The 14,987-nt window shown below is 36.9% G+C and overlaps 2 protein-coding genes and 1 long non-coding RNA gene across 5 annotated transcripts in view; 2 read left to right on the top strand and 1 right to left on the bottom strand.

The window, feature by feature from the left end:
- LOC107686943 (carboxypeptidase Q) overlaps positions 1-4,459 on the top strand; it is a 69,063-nt gene extending 64,604 nt beyond the window's left edge. Inside the window, exon 9 of the transcript XR_001634080.1 lies at positions 4,321-4,459. The gene's annotated coding sequence lies outside the window, so the exon portion shown is untranslated. The remainder of the gene's footprint in view (positions 1-4,320) is intronic.
- Positions 1-13,624, top strand: part of LOC107686942 (angiopoietin-1-like) — a 17,131-nt gene extending 3,507 nt beyond the window's left edge. For 2 of the 3 annotated variants that reach the window (XM_016484067.1, XM_016484066.1), the window contains 8 exons: positions 4,492-4,647; positions 4,843-4,964; positions 5,083-5,315; positions 5,919-6,049; positions 6,949-7,050; positions 9,516-9,682; positions 12,810-12,940; positions 13,130-13,624. In XM_016484067.1, the coding sequence (XP_016339553.1) occupies positions 4,492-4,647; positions 4,843-4,964; positions 5,083-5,315; positions 5,919-6,049; positions 6,949-7,050; positions 9,516-9,682; positions 12,810-12,940; positions 13,130-13,290 (1,203 nt within the window). In that variant the 3' untranslated portion in view covers positions 13,291-13,624. The remainder of the gene's footprint in view (positions 1-4,491; positions 4,648-4,842; positions 4,965-5,082; positions 5,316-5,918; positions 6,050-6,948; positions 7,051-9,515; positions 9,683-12,809; positions 12,941-13,129) is intronic. The other variant, XM_016484068.1, reaches the window with a different exon arrangement.
- Positions 9,532-14,987, bottom strand: part of LOC107686944 (uncharacterized) — a 14,722-nt gene continuing 9,266 nt past the window's right edge. The window contains exon 3 of the long non-coding RNA XR_001634081.1: positions 9,532-9,541. This is a non-coding gene — a long non-coding RNA (uncharacterized LOC107686944). The remainder of the gene's footprint in view (positions 9,542-14,987) is intronic.

The following is a 14,987-nucleotide window of genomic DNA, read 5'->3' as shown; positions in this document are numbered from 1 at the left end:
TATGCACCAAGAGCTTGTAACACTCCAAAGAGAAAGGAAAAATTGAAATCGCATCATATGACCCCTTTAAGCTTGCAGCAAAGCACTGGCAAAAGTAATCAGTGGCGGCTCGTTGGGGAAACAGGGGAGGCACAGCTTCCCCATAATTTTGAGGTAAAAATGGGTGGAGAACGATTTAATGTTAATAAAATTCACAATTCATTCCAGTTAATGTCTCAGAATGTGTATGTTTTGTTTGTAATTTCACAGTTGTAATACCATAACCTGAAAGCGCCGCTTTTCTATCGCGAATGTGCCGAATCTGCTGATGTAATTACAACCGCTAGGTGATAGAGAAGGGGAATAATAATAATAATAATTGGCAGGGATCCCAGACCAATACAATTAGTGTGCCTCCTCTATTTTAAAACGCAGGAGCCGCCACTGAAAGTAATTACCATAAATGTGTCAGAGGGAAATAGTAAGGAAATATTTGAATTATTTACTAATAAACTAGTGTTTTCTGAGTCGGTGTCATGGTGTCTCCTGATCGCCATCTCCTCAGACGCGCCTTTAGAGAGAAGTGTATCTTTACGAATTATGACTGATTATAATGAAAGACTTTTTGATTTGTTTTATTTCGTTAAGTAGTAATTTAAAGCTTTCTATAGATATATTTATCATGTCTGTGAGGCATGTATTCGCTGAGTTTCAGTTCAATTTTGTGAAGCGCTCCTGTTCAAGACGAGATGGCAGAAAGCACATCATGTTTGTTTTCTTTATTTTATAAAAGCACAACGTTTTGTTGATATTGTGAGTGCACACAAATAAAAGTAGACTCTACAGTTACGAATGGTGTATTACTCTTACACCTATTATGAGCAAAAATGACGGCGTAGGCGTAGGCGCCTCCATGTCCTGCAAAGCACACTTCAGCTTCCACTCTCTGCGCAAACTATTGGTTATAGTGCACATTTATCTAGGTTTAACGTTTAAAACATTGTTATACGCTTGAACTGTTTTATATCTATAGGCTACATTTTATTTTAGGTAAGTTTTGATGATTTGAGAAGGCTAAATTGATCGCTGGCCGCTTGGTCGTTACTTTAAAAAACAAAAACTTATATTTAACGAACAAAAAATGCTCCAAACGTTTTCTAAATTAACTTAATAAAAAAAAACGAAACGAAATGCAATCATTTTGCCATTAAATATACAAAACTTAACTATTTTAATAGCTGAAACAGTAGTATAAGCTGTTTTGAGAGAAGGGGAAAAAAGACGGGCTCGGGCCGGTAATTCTGATAAGCTGTCGAACACGGGCCGGGCAAGGGCCTGAGCGTTTCGGGCCAGCTAGGGCCGGGCTAGGGCCTAAATTTGAGGCCTGTGCAGGGCTCTAGTGTGGTGTGTGGGGGTACCCCTTGGTAGAAATGGCGTTCTGGGGGTTTGGGTGAGGGTTGCGGGGGTCCCCCCTCGGTAGAAATCACGTTTCACGTTCCCCTCGGTAGAAATCGTGTTCCGCATTCCCCTCGGTAGAAATCGCGTCCCCCCCTCGGTGGGCCCCCCTCCAACGTCGGGCCCTTAGAATCGTCCTAACCTTCCCCCGCTTTACGGCGCCCCTATGTACTGCGCATGTCTACATACCTACCCTCACGGCGCCCCTGGTTGTAGGGCATCTGTTGACCAATGAGAATGTGCTTCCCATTGCCATATGCACAACTGGAGTGCTGTATTCCCTCTTGATTTCAAACTGACATGGCTCTTTCCACACCTTCAAAATGTATTTTAGGCATTCCTATCGGTCAAGCGCTTTGTCAGAGCTGAGTGAGTAGTGAGTAGGCGCCCCAATGAGGCATGGTTGTGTGCTTCTGGGCCGATGGTGGAGACTTGATCCATACTTCCATTGTATGCCAACATGTGCATGTATTTTGGTTGGAAACAAATCCACTTGATGTTCCATTATATGAATCTCTTAAGACTCTTCGATCAATGTACTTCACTGCGTTTTTTTTAAACTGATTTGTACACCATTTTAATTATTTATTTTAAATACTTTTCAAATGACCTTTATTTATATATTTTAGTGTTTTAACTATTCCTTACTTTTAATCTTAGTCTATAAAAATTCTTAATAAAACTATTAATTATGTTTAATAATCTAAACCATTTTAATATATATTTTGTTAAAATAATAGAAACAATAATACAATCAACCAAACCAAAAAAGTAATGATGTCATTTCTACCAAACCATTTTTTCTCCATTTAACATAAAAAACAAAACAAAACAAAACAGGTAGTGCTTTGTTTATGCTGTTGTCTAAGGAGACAACAGCATCACTGAGCAGCATGCTTAAGATGAAATATAAGACTTAAATATTGTGAGCAGAAACTTTTTGTATTGAGCTTCATTCAGAATCAAACTATTTTCAAATTAATAGTAAAATTGTATTTAATTGTGCATATTTAGGACACATTAAATGCTAGATATGAAATTAGCCTTTAACAAAAAAGTTGGCCATTTTATTGTTATATTGTACTATATGTTAAAAAATTGCATTTCCATCAGCATCACCATCCCTAAACATAATTTAAGATAATTTACCTCAGATAATACACTAATGCTTCTGAGTCTGTATTATCTTGACCTATTGAAAAGTCTTTTTGTCTACACCATCTGTAAATCACAGCCTGTTCTCTTACCACTGATATGCTCTGAAAGAAGATTGTGACATGTTTAATCCCTGCCTGTGGCTGTTTGGTCCAGCTAGCACAGTCTTACTAGGATGCAGGACACTAGATAAACACATCCTGTTACAACACTTCATATGAGTGTTATACACTCCAGGCCCAGAGGACATACAGCTATCACTTCAATGCAGCGAGTATTTATACATCTTGGACTCCATCTCACTGAGAGCAGCTGAAAATATCTCTTCCTGTAAACACTGTACAAAGTGCTGATAAGCAACCCAGAGAATGTGCCAGTCCTGAAGCGGTGCTCTGTGGGATGTGTTCAAATAATCTTTGTTGTGATACTGTAGAGTAAGCAGAAGTGTCATAATATCATTACATGTGTTGATATGTTCAATTTATAACTGGTGCTTTGCTTGGATAAAAGATTATTATATAGTGGTATTTGTTTCTGCTACAACCATTACTGGCAGGTGCACAAAATCAAGCAAACAGCAGTGAAATTTACAAGACATTTTTAGTAGATTGGAGTGTAGCCTTTCTGTCCCAATATGACAGTGTTCATGTACACAAAGCAAGGTTCATGTTCGGATAGGACAATATTTGGCCGAGATACAACTATTTGAAAATTTGAAATCTGAGGGTTAAAAAAAAAAAAAAAATTATTGAGAAAATCGCCTTTAAAGTTGTCCAAATGAAGTTGTTAGCAATGCATATTACTAGTCAAAAATTAAGTTTTGATATATTCACAGTTGGAAATTTACAAAATATCTTCATGGAACATGATATTTACTTAATATCCTAATGATTTTTGGCATAAAAGAAAAATTTATAATTTTGATCCATACAATGTATTTGTTGGCTATTGCTACAAATATACCTGTGCTACTTATGACTGGTTTTGTGACCCAGGGTGACATATTGATTTTTTCAGGTGTTTTACCCCCATTTTGAAGGAAATTACCGTAAACTTAACTGAAAATGTACTGGTAATTTTCTGCCAGGATATTATCCATTTTCCTACTGATTGATTGATTGATTGATTATTTTAAGATTGAATATTAATTTCAAATAAGTTTCTGTATTTTTCAAGTTAAAAAAGTTTTACAAATACAAGGAATTATTGAGAGTTCCTGTGACTAAGCCCTGGAAGTATCACTAGATGGGCTTCAATAGTGATGTGGACACCTTTGGGATTAATTGAAATGCCAAGACATTTAAAAGTGGACTAATGCCTGTATACAGAAGTGATCCAGCTGAACCCAGTCCATAATGTTGAGGAACTCTCTGCAAAAGCACAACTGAAGCTTAATTTTCATGCATGAGATTGCCAGAGCTAACAAACACGTCTATATTTTATCACCAACATGGGATTACAAACAGACTTTGTCTCGCAGCTGTTTTGTTATTTTAACTGGAGTTTATAGGAAAATATTCCTCGTTCAATGGAGTTTTTATACCCATTTCATCTCAAAAATAAAGTAGTGGTCCTCATATTTAAAAGCATTTCACAGAAAGACATTACTAATGATACTTTGGGTGTTTGAGGAATTACGATTTAGATTCCTCATTGTTTTTCTCTCTTTGGTTCCCACAGTTTAATATGAGAAAATGTACAATAAAATATAATAAATATTGTCTCATTCAGGGTGTATGTAGCTGCTCAAGACCAGACTGATTCAATCCTGCACAATGCCCCAAAAAGTACAGCTGCAAGTATTTCAAAATAATGTACAGTATGTGACTATGTATAAAGACCATAATGAATAATGTTATGCTCCCAGTCACTCTTTCTCTCTGCCTGTGTGTTTGCATACAGATTGAGGTCTTTGTAAAAGAGAGTCTGACAGAAGACACAACACACCTGCGGAATAATGCTTTACATAGCGAAATGACAGCCATGCTGGATCTTGGCACCAAACTGCATTCCCTGTCCACCCAACACATCAGGAGACTAACAGACATGGAGACACAGGTGTGAATTCATATCCAAAATGTCCAAAGGCATTCATCATAGCATGCTAATATTGGCCAAGTATATTCTTGGAAAATCATGAATTTACTTAATAAGAAACACCCTTTTGCAGTGTGTTGATGGCTACAGAGACTTATGAAGCTGAAAAGTATGATAATATGACAATAACACAACTAATATGTCATTATATAACAGGTTTTGAATCAGACTTCAAGACTGGAGATTCAGTCACTGGAAAACTCCTTGTCCTCCATCAAACTTGAGAACAAACTGCTCCGGCAAACCAGTGAGATCAACCAACTTCGGGACAAAACAGAGTAGAGTGTCTTTCAATGACACTTTTTTGGCACTTGTCTTGACACATCTTTCACTTACACTTTTTTTTTGTTCTTGTTGTTTTCTGGTAATTCGTGTCCAATTCATGTCTGTGTTCAGCGCCCTAGAGCAGCGTATGCGTAACATGGAGGCACGCCATCGTGCAGAACTGGGTTGGATAAAGAGTGAGTGGACAAAGCTCCAGAGATTCCTGGTATCCCAGAGCTCTTCAATACAGAACCTGGAACTTAATCTAGAGCAGGTCATCACCAACAACAGCGCTCTCTACCGTGAGCAACTACAACTGCATAGTACCATCAATAATCTGCTTAAAATGTGCCCCAAGAACAAAGGTAAACAAATTGTAGATAGAGTTATATATACACATGACAGGGAAAAAATACAAGATGTCATGGATAATCAATTTAGAATTTGTTCCCACAATGTATTAATTCATTCCCTCATTTGTAAGGGAACATTATATTGCACTGCACTGACATTTTTATCAAGTCCCATGATTAATTTCTTAAAATCTCTCTGCATCATTTAGAATTCAAATGTGACTGGCTCACATCAGGGGAGCTGCAGACCATAAATATCCCATTTTGCTGCCAAGTTTTACTTGGATCTGAAACATTGTGTGAAATGTCACAGAGCCTCACACTTCCCACGTCCCACTTCAACCTCCACATACTGATACAGTATATGAGGCTGAGCACTTAGAGCAAGTCACGTTATAGAGATGGATTCATTCACTTAAGCTTTTTAGAATTCAGTTGGTAGCCCAAACACTGTGATTGGAGCAAAGGTCTCATTTTTATATCCACAAAGCTGTAACAACAAGTATTTGGGGGTTAGAATTACTCACAATAGCTTACAAACCATTTTGTTTTTTCTTTCAGTATAAGCAAACACTGAATGCAGTCTTTACTTTTTATATCCATGCTTGTTTGAAGCAGTGAGTCCAAAAGATTTCAAACAAATGGATGAGCAGAGAAAATACAGAGACTGTGCGGAACTCTTCCGGGCTGGATTTAACAGGAGTGGAATTTACACTATCTACATTAGCATGCAAGACATGCATAAGGTCAGTCTAAATGGGATCTGATAACACAGCTACAGGAGTCAGGCGGTGGATGTTTCCCCATGCATAACATTTCTTTCCTTCTAAAGTGAAGTGGGTAATTTTTTAGTTTTAAAATACTTCCTCCTTCCGTAATGTGATGAGACAGCTATAAAAAAAGCATTTTGTTGTTGACTTTTACTTCAGAATCCAACTACTATACTATACTATGATGGCAATGAAAATTGGCGAATTTGTATGATCACATACATATGTTTTGGTATGATCTGCTGATTATTGAAGAGAATTAATATACAGGCACATCAGTGACTCTTGAGTTTAATATTATTTTCAACATGTATAGCATAGATTTAGAATAAAGCATGGGCAACATACTGAATAACGTCATAACAATACACAAAACCCCGAAATGTTATGTTTGCTTTTTCTGGAGTAATCAGCCAAAAGTATATTGGCTACCTCGGGAAAAGTAAGAGCTGGAAATAATCTTGGCTGAACTCTCAGAGTAACAGCTGGGTGAATGCTGCACTCCAGAACTTTGCAGTAGTAATTTCAACTTGCAGTAATTCAACAACTTTAAATGTACTTCCTGATAAAGTAAATCATCAGAATTCATAAGAGTAGCTTTTATTTATTTATTTTTTTGCTTACATTGTAAGTGCACAAACGATAATTTTCCACTCAAGTACAATTGTCCTTAAAACCAACGAGAGTCAATGTAATGGAAAGGGTGACCTCTGGTGGTGAATAAACGGAAGTCCATGGACCGAATTCGTGACAACTATATGCTCAGCTTTTTAAGAACTGTTCTAAATTATGAATAAAACCCTTGAATTTAAGGAGCATAAATGCCATAAGCCTTTGTCTGAATCAACAAATCCTGTTGTATCTCCTCCTACTAGGTTTACTGCAACATGGAAAGTGCTGGTGGGGGCTGGACCGTCATACAGTTGAGGAAAGATGGAACGTTAGACTTCCACAGAACCTGGAAGGAGTATAAGATGGTAAGTCTTATGGAGTGAAACAAATAAGATAATAAATGTCATTGGACCCCAGCTAGGTTTATTAATCTTCTGACTGAAATCTAGTTTGAGCGACGAATGGAGCTCAAGCGTATTTCAGGCAGACCATGGTGTGCCTGCAGTATCAGCTGACGCTCAGCTGATCGTAATTCCTCCCACTACAATTAATAAGATATATAAGCTCATCCATACTCACACTTGCCATAGTCTGTCACACAGACATGCGCTTACCCTCCTCCATCCCCAACTCCTCCTTATGCAAATACATGATCACTAACTGCTTACCCACACCAAAATCATCACAATTAAAAGAACCAAACACTTAAACTACGTCAGTCTGTGTGCATTGTATTTATTTAATACACGAGTTTCACAATTTGAGTTGAATTACTGAAATAAATGAACTTTAGACATTCTAATTTATTGAGATGCACCTGTATCATCTATCCAGTTCATTGCTAAATTTGTCTCAGTGAGGTTTGCCTGTGGATAGCTCAGAATCTGAACCCTTCAGAGCGAAGCCTGTCGCCAAATATAAAGTTCAGGACCTCTACAATAATCTTAGGGTGTATTCACACCTGTCTTGTTTGGTTCGATTGAATCAAACTCAAGTTCGTTTCCCCCCTTGGTGCGGATCCTTTGGGCAGGTGTGAATACATTAGTCGCACTCGGGTGCGCACCAAATAACTGTACCAAGACCTAGCTGAAGAGGTGGTCTCGGTCCGCTTCCAAACGAACTCTGGTACGTTGAATGGATGAACCAATGAATGGATGAACTTAAGCATACGTGTGGTTTTGTTTACGGTTTCTGGTTCACTTACAAAAAGGGCAGTGTGAAAGTGAAGCGCACCAAACAAAAAAAAAATCAACATTGTATTTGGTCCGGACCAAAGCAAGTGAACTAGCGGACTTTCCTGGTGTGAATACACCTTTACTCAAACAGAGTGGTCCTGACTGAAATTACTCAGGACCTGTAATACTGAAAATATTAGGGAACGTCATTTTTGAACAAAGCAATCCAGCAGTGCAGTTCAGCATGTACAAAGGATATTGAAAGGACAACTCACTGGTTTGGTTTGTACTTAGTAGTGCTGATCGAGCCCTGGCATAACTCCCAGAAGTGACTGGCCTGGCACACGGAAAGAGGCACATAGCAGCTGCCATCTTGATTTGGTTCATCTAGAGGATATAATTTGCCTGTAGTATGGACAAGCCAGTTCTCACTATTCTGATCTTGTTATGGGTAATATCTCCACGATACAGTGCAGCTGTCCCAAAACAAATCCTATTAAGTCTTTATGAAAAAAAAAAAAAAGTTATGGAGGCTTTTGTCAAACACCAACTAAATTTATTTATTTTTATTTATTTTATTCTAAGAATTACATTGGGAAAAAACATAGTCCATCACATGACATGTTAGTGAGAGAGAGGGGAAAAAAAACATATTATGGCCATAAATTAAGAATTAGTTCCCAGTGGGCATGATTTAATGAAAACGTACAAAATTCATACAAATTCACCATCAGTTTGCGGAGTAGTGAAATAGAAGATTTTTGTTAATTTCTCCCCTCATTTTAGTTAAATCTTGGCCATAGTTGAACTAAATTAAAATGAGTGAATGAATTAATACAATGGATATTGTTGGACAGGTAGCATTGTACTCACCTGCAATGTTTGGACTAGTAGCTTTTAATAACATATCTGTTGTAAACCTTGCCTGGTCTTCTAAATATGATTTCGATTGTCCATAGTTTTCTGGTTAAATTTTCAAGTAAATTATTTTAAATTGTTTTAAATTCTCACACTAGGCTCTTGGTGGAAGGTTGAACTAGGCAATGTAACAAATAGCTTCCTAATGAAAATGTAAAAATTCAGGATTTTGTGTGCATTAGATTTAGGAAAATATGGTAACACTTTATTATGATAATCCACTTTAGACAGGTCCCACTTTATATTAAGTGGCCCTAATACCTGTGTACTTAACTAGATGTGTATGTTGTATGTAACCACAGTGTAAGTACACATTGGTACATAATATCTAGAGCTGTAACATTTCTGTAACTTCACACATGTAACAACCCTCCGAATGGTTTGTGTAAGTACAAATGTGTAACAGGACATATATAATTACATTTTGTAACAACAATATGAATAAGAGTAATTGGAACAATTTGATCCAGGGGGTGCAGATGGGTAGTGGGAGGAGTTGGATCTCAAGTTGGTACACCACTGTAATACCAGTGTACTTACATGGTAACTCCTCAGGAACTGTCCACTTAATATAAAGTGTAACATTCTGGACACGAACCACAATTTATATGTAAAGCCTAACTTACTGGCCCCTGCTGTGTAACATCAGAGTAATTACATGGTAAATCCATTTGGAACAAAGGAATTGTTTACTTGATATAAAGTGTAACACAAATGTGTGTGTTTGTGTATTTCAGGGCTTTGGGAGTCTGACTGAAGAACACTGGTTGGGAAATGAGCTGGTGTACAAATTGACCAATCAGAGGCAGTGCACTCTTAGACTGGAGCTGACGGACTGGGATGGCAAACTGGCCTTCTCCCAATATGACAAGTTTTACCTTGGTAGTGAGAAACAAAACTACAGGTAGAGAGTTGGGTAAATTTACTAAAATTTAAACTCATTGCTCTTTCAACCCAGCATTGTTTGATGACATATTTGTTGTAAAAACCTTTAAAACATTGCACTGCTTTTCTGTGCTGCTTGACTAAACTCTTCATACCCTCTGTTACCATACATACGGAGACATCAAAACAAACGCATTCAATTTGGCTTCAGTGCTATTATTCATTATCAAAATATGTTTGTTTCATGACACCCAGTTGTTTCACAGGAAGCAATTCAGCAAAATACTCAAAATGCACCTAGGTGTGTCAATAATGCAGATTATACAGTTAGTGATAGTTTTAGAGCAGGGGTGTCAAACTCAGTTCCTGGAGGGCCGCAGCCCTGCAGAGTTTAGTTCCTACCCTGCTTCAACACACAAACCATTTTATTTTTTAAATAAGTCTGAAGGACTTGATTAGCTGGATCAGGTGTGTTTAATTAGGGTTGAAGCTAAACTCTGCAGGGCTGTGGCCCTCCCGGAACTGAGTTTGACACCTGTGTTTTAGAGCATGCTATACTATAGTGCTTTCAGTATGCTCTTAACCCTCTGGGGTCGAAGGCCGCAGCGGTGCGGTCTGTCATGTTTTTCTTGATGACCACGAAAATAACTAAAAATAATCTGTCATTTTTGATCATACAGATAAGAATAAGGTATCGTTTGAAACTGTAAAGGGTCTACTTTTACTTGTGTATAGTCATAATAACGACAAAACAATGTGATTTTGTAAAATAAAGAAAACAAAACAGGGTGCGCTCTCTGCCATCTCAAGTCTCTGTAAGCGTTCTAAATAAAACAACCTGAATCTCAGTGAATACTTGCCTCACAGACATGATAAATATATGTATGGAAAGCTTGAAATGTCTACCTTTAAATGAAGTCACATCGAAAACTAATACTCTCTAAAAAAGTAATTCATATGAAACCAATGTGAGGTACAGTTTTTCCCGTCTGAGCTCATTATCTCTAATGTAATCATGCCCACGAGCAGCTCCGTTTTTGATATTACAGTCATCCACGTGAGACACGTGGACATGTAAATGCCCACATCACCTCCATAAACAAACGTGAAGATTCAAGTTCATCTCGGATACTGTTTGTTTTTGGAAGAAAATGCACTGGGAGAAATGAGACAGAATCTACCTTAGAAGAAGAACACGATGTGATGCACGGCTTGATCCCGTGGAGAATATCATTCTAATGAATAAGGCTACGTTTACACGACAACGGTGTAGTCAAAAACTTAAGTTTTTCCCTTGCATTTTTAAAAAGTTTCACGTATACACAACGACTTTTTCAAAAAGATTCGCGTTTACACATATCCGTGAAAACGGCCAAAAACGCTATATTACGTATGCCAGGCCAGTAGTTGACGCTGTCACCTTGTTAGTAAACAGTAACTGCAGGGAAGTGAAGATTATATGATGTATATGATGCGTCTCTGCTGTTGGTTGTAATATTGGTGAAGTAAATCCACACTTTGCTGAAGAAGCGTTAGCAAACTCTTGAGCAGCAACAACAGTACCATATACTCCGCCATTGTTGTGTATGTTTGTTCGCGCTTGCCTTTAAAATCAACACATACTGCACGTGTCTACATACCTAACACGTACTACTACGCATGCGCATGACGTCACCGTTTTCAAAGATTCCCGTTTTGTGTGTTTACACGGAAATGATAACGGTGCCGTTTTCAAAAACTTCCACTTTGAAACCCGTTTTCAAAAATATGCGTTTTCAGTCCCCAAAATGCCGTTGTCGTGTAAACGAACAGTCAAAACGCATAAAAAGTTTCCAGTTTTTGGCTGAAAACATTGTCGTGTAAACGGCCCCTAAGAACACTTGCATTAGTTATTATTGTGTTATTGTGACATAACTTGTACACATTTTACTAGTTAGACTTTTCCCAAACTATAATTCCTGACTACATGTATGAAATCAAGTGAAACATTTTGAAATATGTGTCATTTCATTGCATGTTTGACACAAAGGTGTGTGACTGTTCAAGTCTCAGTGTTTAGATCAGTATGTTCAACCATGTGTCCTTGACCTTCACTGTGTATATTTTGATTATACTGTGTTGTAAATAAAATACAAATAATCAAAACCCCCATTATTTTGCTCTCCTCACATTCTCCTCACATTCACACACAGACACAAACATATACATTCATGCTGCTCACATATTACTGTAGAATAGTTTGTGCTGATTAAGTATAATCTGATTTCAGACATTAATATGTTTTAAGATACTGAAAAAAAAACACAAATGTCAGGGCATGTCAAAACTTCTCCAGGGCCCCAAAACCCCCTCAGAGCCCAGAGGGTTAAACTGTGGGGTTATAAATTCTTCTTTGCCTCTTTTGTCTTTTACGCAATGCACAGTCGAAACAGTCAGAGACAACATAAACAAATGCGTACTGAGATGCATTTTTAAAAGTTGTAGCCCTTAAACAAAAGACATGCCCTTGAAAATGGTCTGTATCAGTCAGTTGTCTTTGTGTATTAATATTTTTCAGCAGCTCACGCCATGAGCACCAGTTGTTGAGTCTTCTTTTATGCCATTCAACTGACTGTGCTCCACTGAAGTATTTTAGTTTACCCCATAAATGATTTTTAACTTAACATGCATTCCTACAATGGTGCTATTTGTGGTAAAATGCTGAAAATAAGCAAGCTACATAAAAATGGTCAAACATGTCCATCCACTGCATGTTTGCAACAAATGGTAACACTTTATAATAAGGTTCAATTCATACATTATCTATCAACTAGCAATGAACCAATGTACAGCATTTAATAATGTAGTTTATTGTTAATTCATAAATATACTATTATACTATTTTTTGTTGTTAAATCATGAACTTGAATTATATTAGTAAAATTATAGTACAATTACAGAGTAGAAAATATAACATCAGCCAAGCATTAACCAAGCATTGCTTGTTCATAATGCCTGGTGCATGAACTAATGTTAATGAACTGAAACTTATTTGAACCTTAAGTGTTACAATATATATATATATATATATATATATATATATATAACAGGATGCAGTACTGCTTTCTTTTATACTCTCTTATTATCTACCTGTCTTTCTGTGTTAGGTTGTTCCTGAAAAGCTACAGTGGTACAGCTGGCAGACAGAGCAGTTTGGTGATAAATGGGGCTGACTTTAGCACAAAAGACATGGATAATGACAACTGTATCTGCAAGTGTGCACTCATGCTGACAGGCGGTAAGCAACTCGATAGTAGTGGAGCAGGGCAAAGTTAGTTTATCCTTTAATGTAACAAAACTTCATTCCCTTTGACTGTAAAAGTGCTGCTAGCATCTGGGAGTAAAGCAGATAATGATCAATAATGACCTTTTTCTGACCTATCTTTCTCTCTTAACACGACTCTCTTTATTCATTGTTCTTCTGAAGGCTGGTGGTTTGATGCCTGTGGCCCATCAAACCTCAACGGCATCTACTACACCTCTGGACAAAATTCAGGCAAACTTGATGGCATCAAGTGGCACTACTTCAAAGGCCCCAACTACTCTTTACATGCCACCACCATGATGATCCGCCCATTAGACTTTTGAGAAACTGATAATCTGTCATCAAATTGTCACACATTTTCCCACAATGAATGAACTTATACAGCATGCTGTGTGAAATTCAATGTCAAACTGCTATACTTATATGTTTCTTACCTTTTCCTCATGTTATACATTGTGTTCTTTAAATAGTCTGTTGTGTTGATGGAAGTCTCTACTGAGGGCTTGACTTACTGGTGTCATCAGCTTTCAGGAAATTCATGAACTGGTTTCTAAAGTCTATTTGGTTACACTTTATTTTTTTGATAGTCCTCTTTAGACATTGTACTAACTATAAGTAACTTTGCAACTACATGTCAACCAACTCTCATTAGAGTATTAGTAGACTGTTAGGTTAGTGTTACAGTTACTGTAGGTTTAGGGTTAGTACAATAAGTTGTCATGTACTTGCAAAGATGCTTAAAGTCAGTAGAATATCTGTTAGGGAACCATCAAAAAAAAAAAGTGTTAGTAGATTTGATCAGAACAAACACTTAAGCACAAGCACTATTTAAAAAAAAACTGTATAATATGCATGATACTTAATATGCATGTTAAATTTTTCGGTTTTGTGGTAAATATTGTTTGTAGAATAATTTCTGAGCTTGGATTGTGTTGCCTTGATGGCAGGTGTGTCATAAAAATGTGCTATTTTTTTCCTGTTTAAAAAAAGTAAATTTTAAATTTAGTTTACGGATATATGGAAAAATATGATTTATGAGCTGTAACCATATGTTTACAGTATGTTGTTATAATGTAGTTTGCTGCGTATTACATCTTACAATATTACAACTGTATGCAGTAAAAGTTGCTGATAACAGTCTGATGTATAATCTGTATCCTCCAGGTGATGACAAGGCGTGTAGAAACATTGCAAGTATTATTTGAATAAAATGTTGACAAACATGTTTCTTTTTTCTCCCCCAGAGACTTTTTGTAAAACGCACAATAAGACTTTGGCATGCACCAAAAAAAAAAAAAAAGCTAAATACATAAATTCCCCAGTCTTTTTAAGTTTTGGTTTCTGTTTCAATGATACTGCTGCTTGTGCTAAAAACAAAACAAAAAAATCAATCATGAAGTCAGGTGAGGCCCATGATCAATGTCACTGTCATGCTCGGTTGCAGGAAGGAACATGAGAGCTTGATTTAATGGTGTCATCAGCTTTCAGGAAATTCATGAACTGGTTTCTAAAGGATATTAGGTTACACTTTAATTTGATAGTCCACTTTAGACATTCTACTAAATATAAGTAACTTTGCAACTACGTCAACTACCAGTCATTAGAGACTGCCTGCTTAATATCTGCTAACACTTTATTTTGATGGTTCCCAGTGTTGGGGAATAACTAGTTACATGTAACGGAATTACGTAATTTAATTACAAAATAAAATTAATTGTAATCAGTTACAGTTACTAAGAAAAAATGTGTAATTAAATTACAGTTACTTATGAAAATGTTAAGGATTACAAAGGGGGTTACATATGAGTTTTTCCACACACACTCCCACATACAGATTTAATTGACTTGCAGTGACTACTCTAAAATATGAAACACCAATGTTTCAGAAGTTTATAACCGTTACGGGGCAAACAAGACATGAGACGTACGGATCCATTTGCAAGCTTTATAAAAGGTGTGGTCAAAACAGGCAAGGATCAGGCAATGGCAAACAGGTATATAGAAGACAAAACAAGAGCAG

The sequence above is a fragment of the Sinocyclocheilus anshuiensis genome, unplaced genomic scaffold (genome assembly GCF_001515605.1).
Source record: "Sinocyclocheilus anshuiensis isolate Anshui unplaced genomic scaffold, SAMN03320099.WGS_v1.1 scaffold1841, whole genome shotgun sequence".
In the NCBI taxonomy this organism is placed as follows: Eukaryota; Metazoa; Chordata; class Actinopteri; order Cypriniformes; family Cyprinidae; genus Sinocyclocheilus; species Sinocyclocheilus anshuiensis.
Note: the sequence above shows the minus strand (reverse complement) of the source record. Positions and strands in the feature narration are given on the sequence as shown.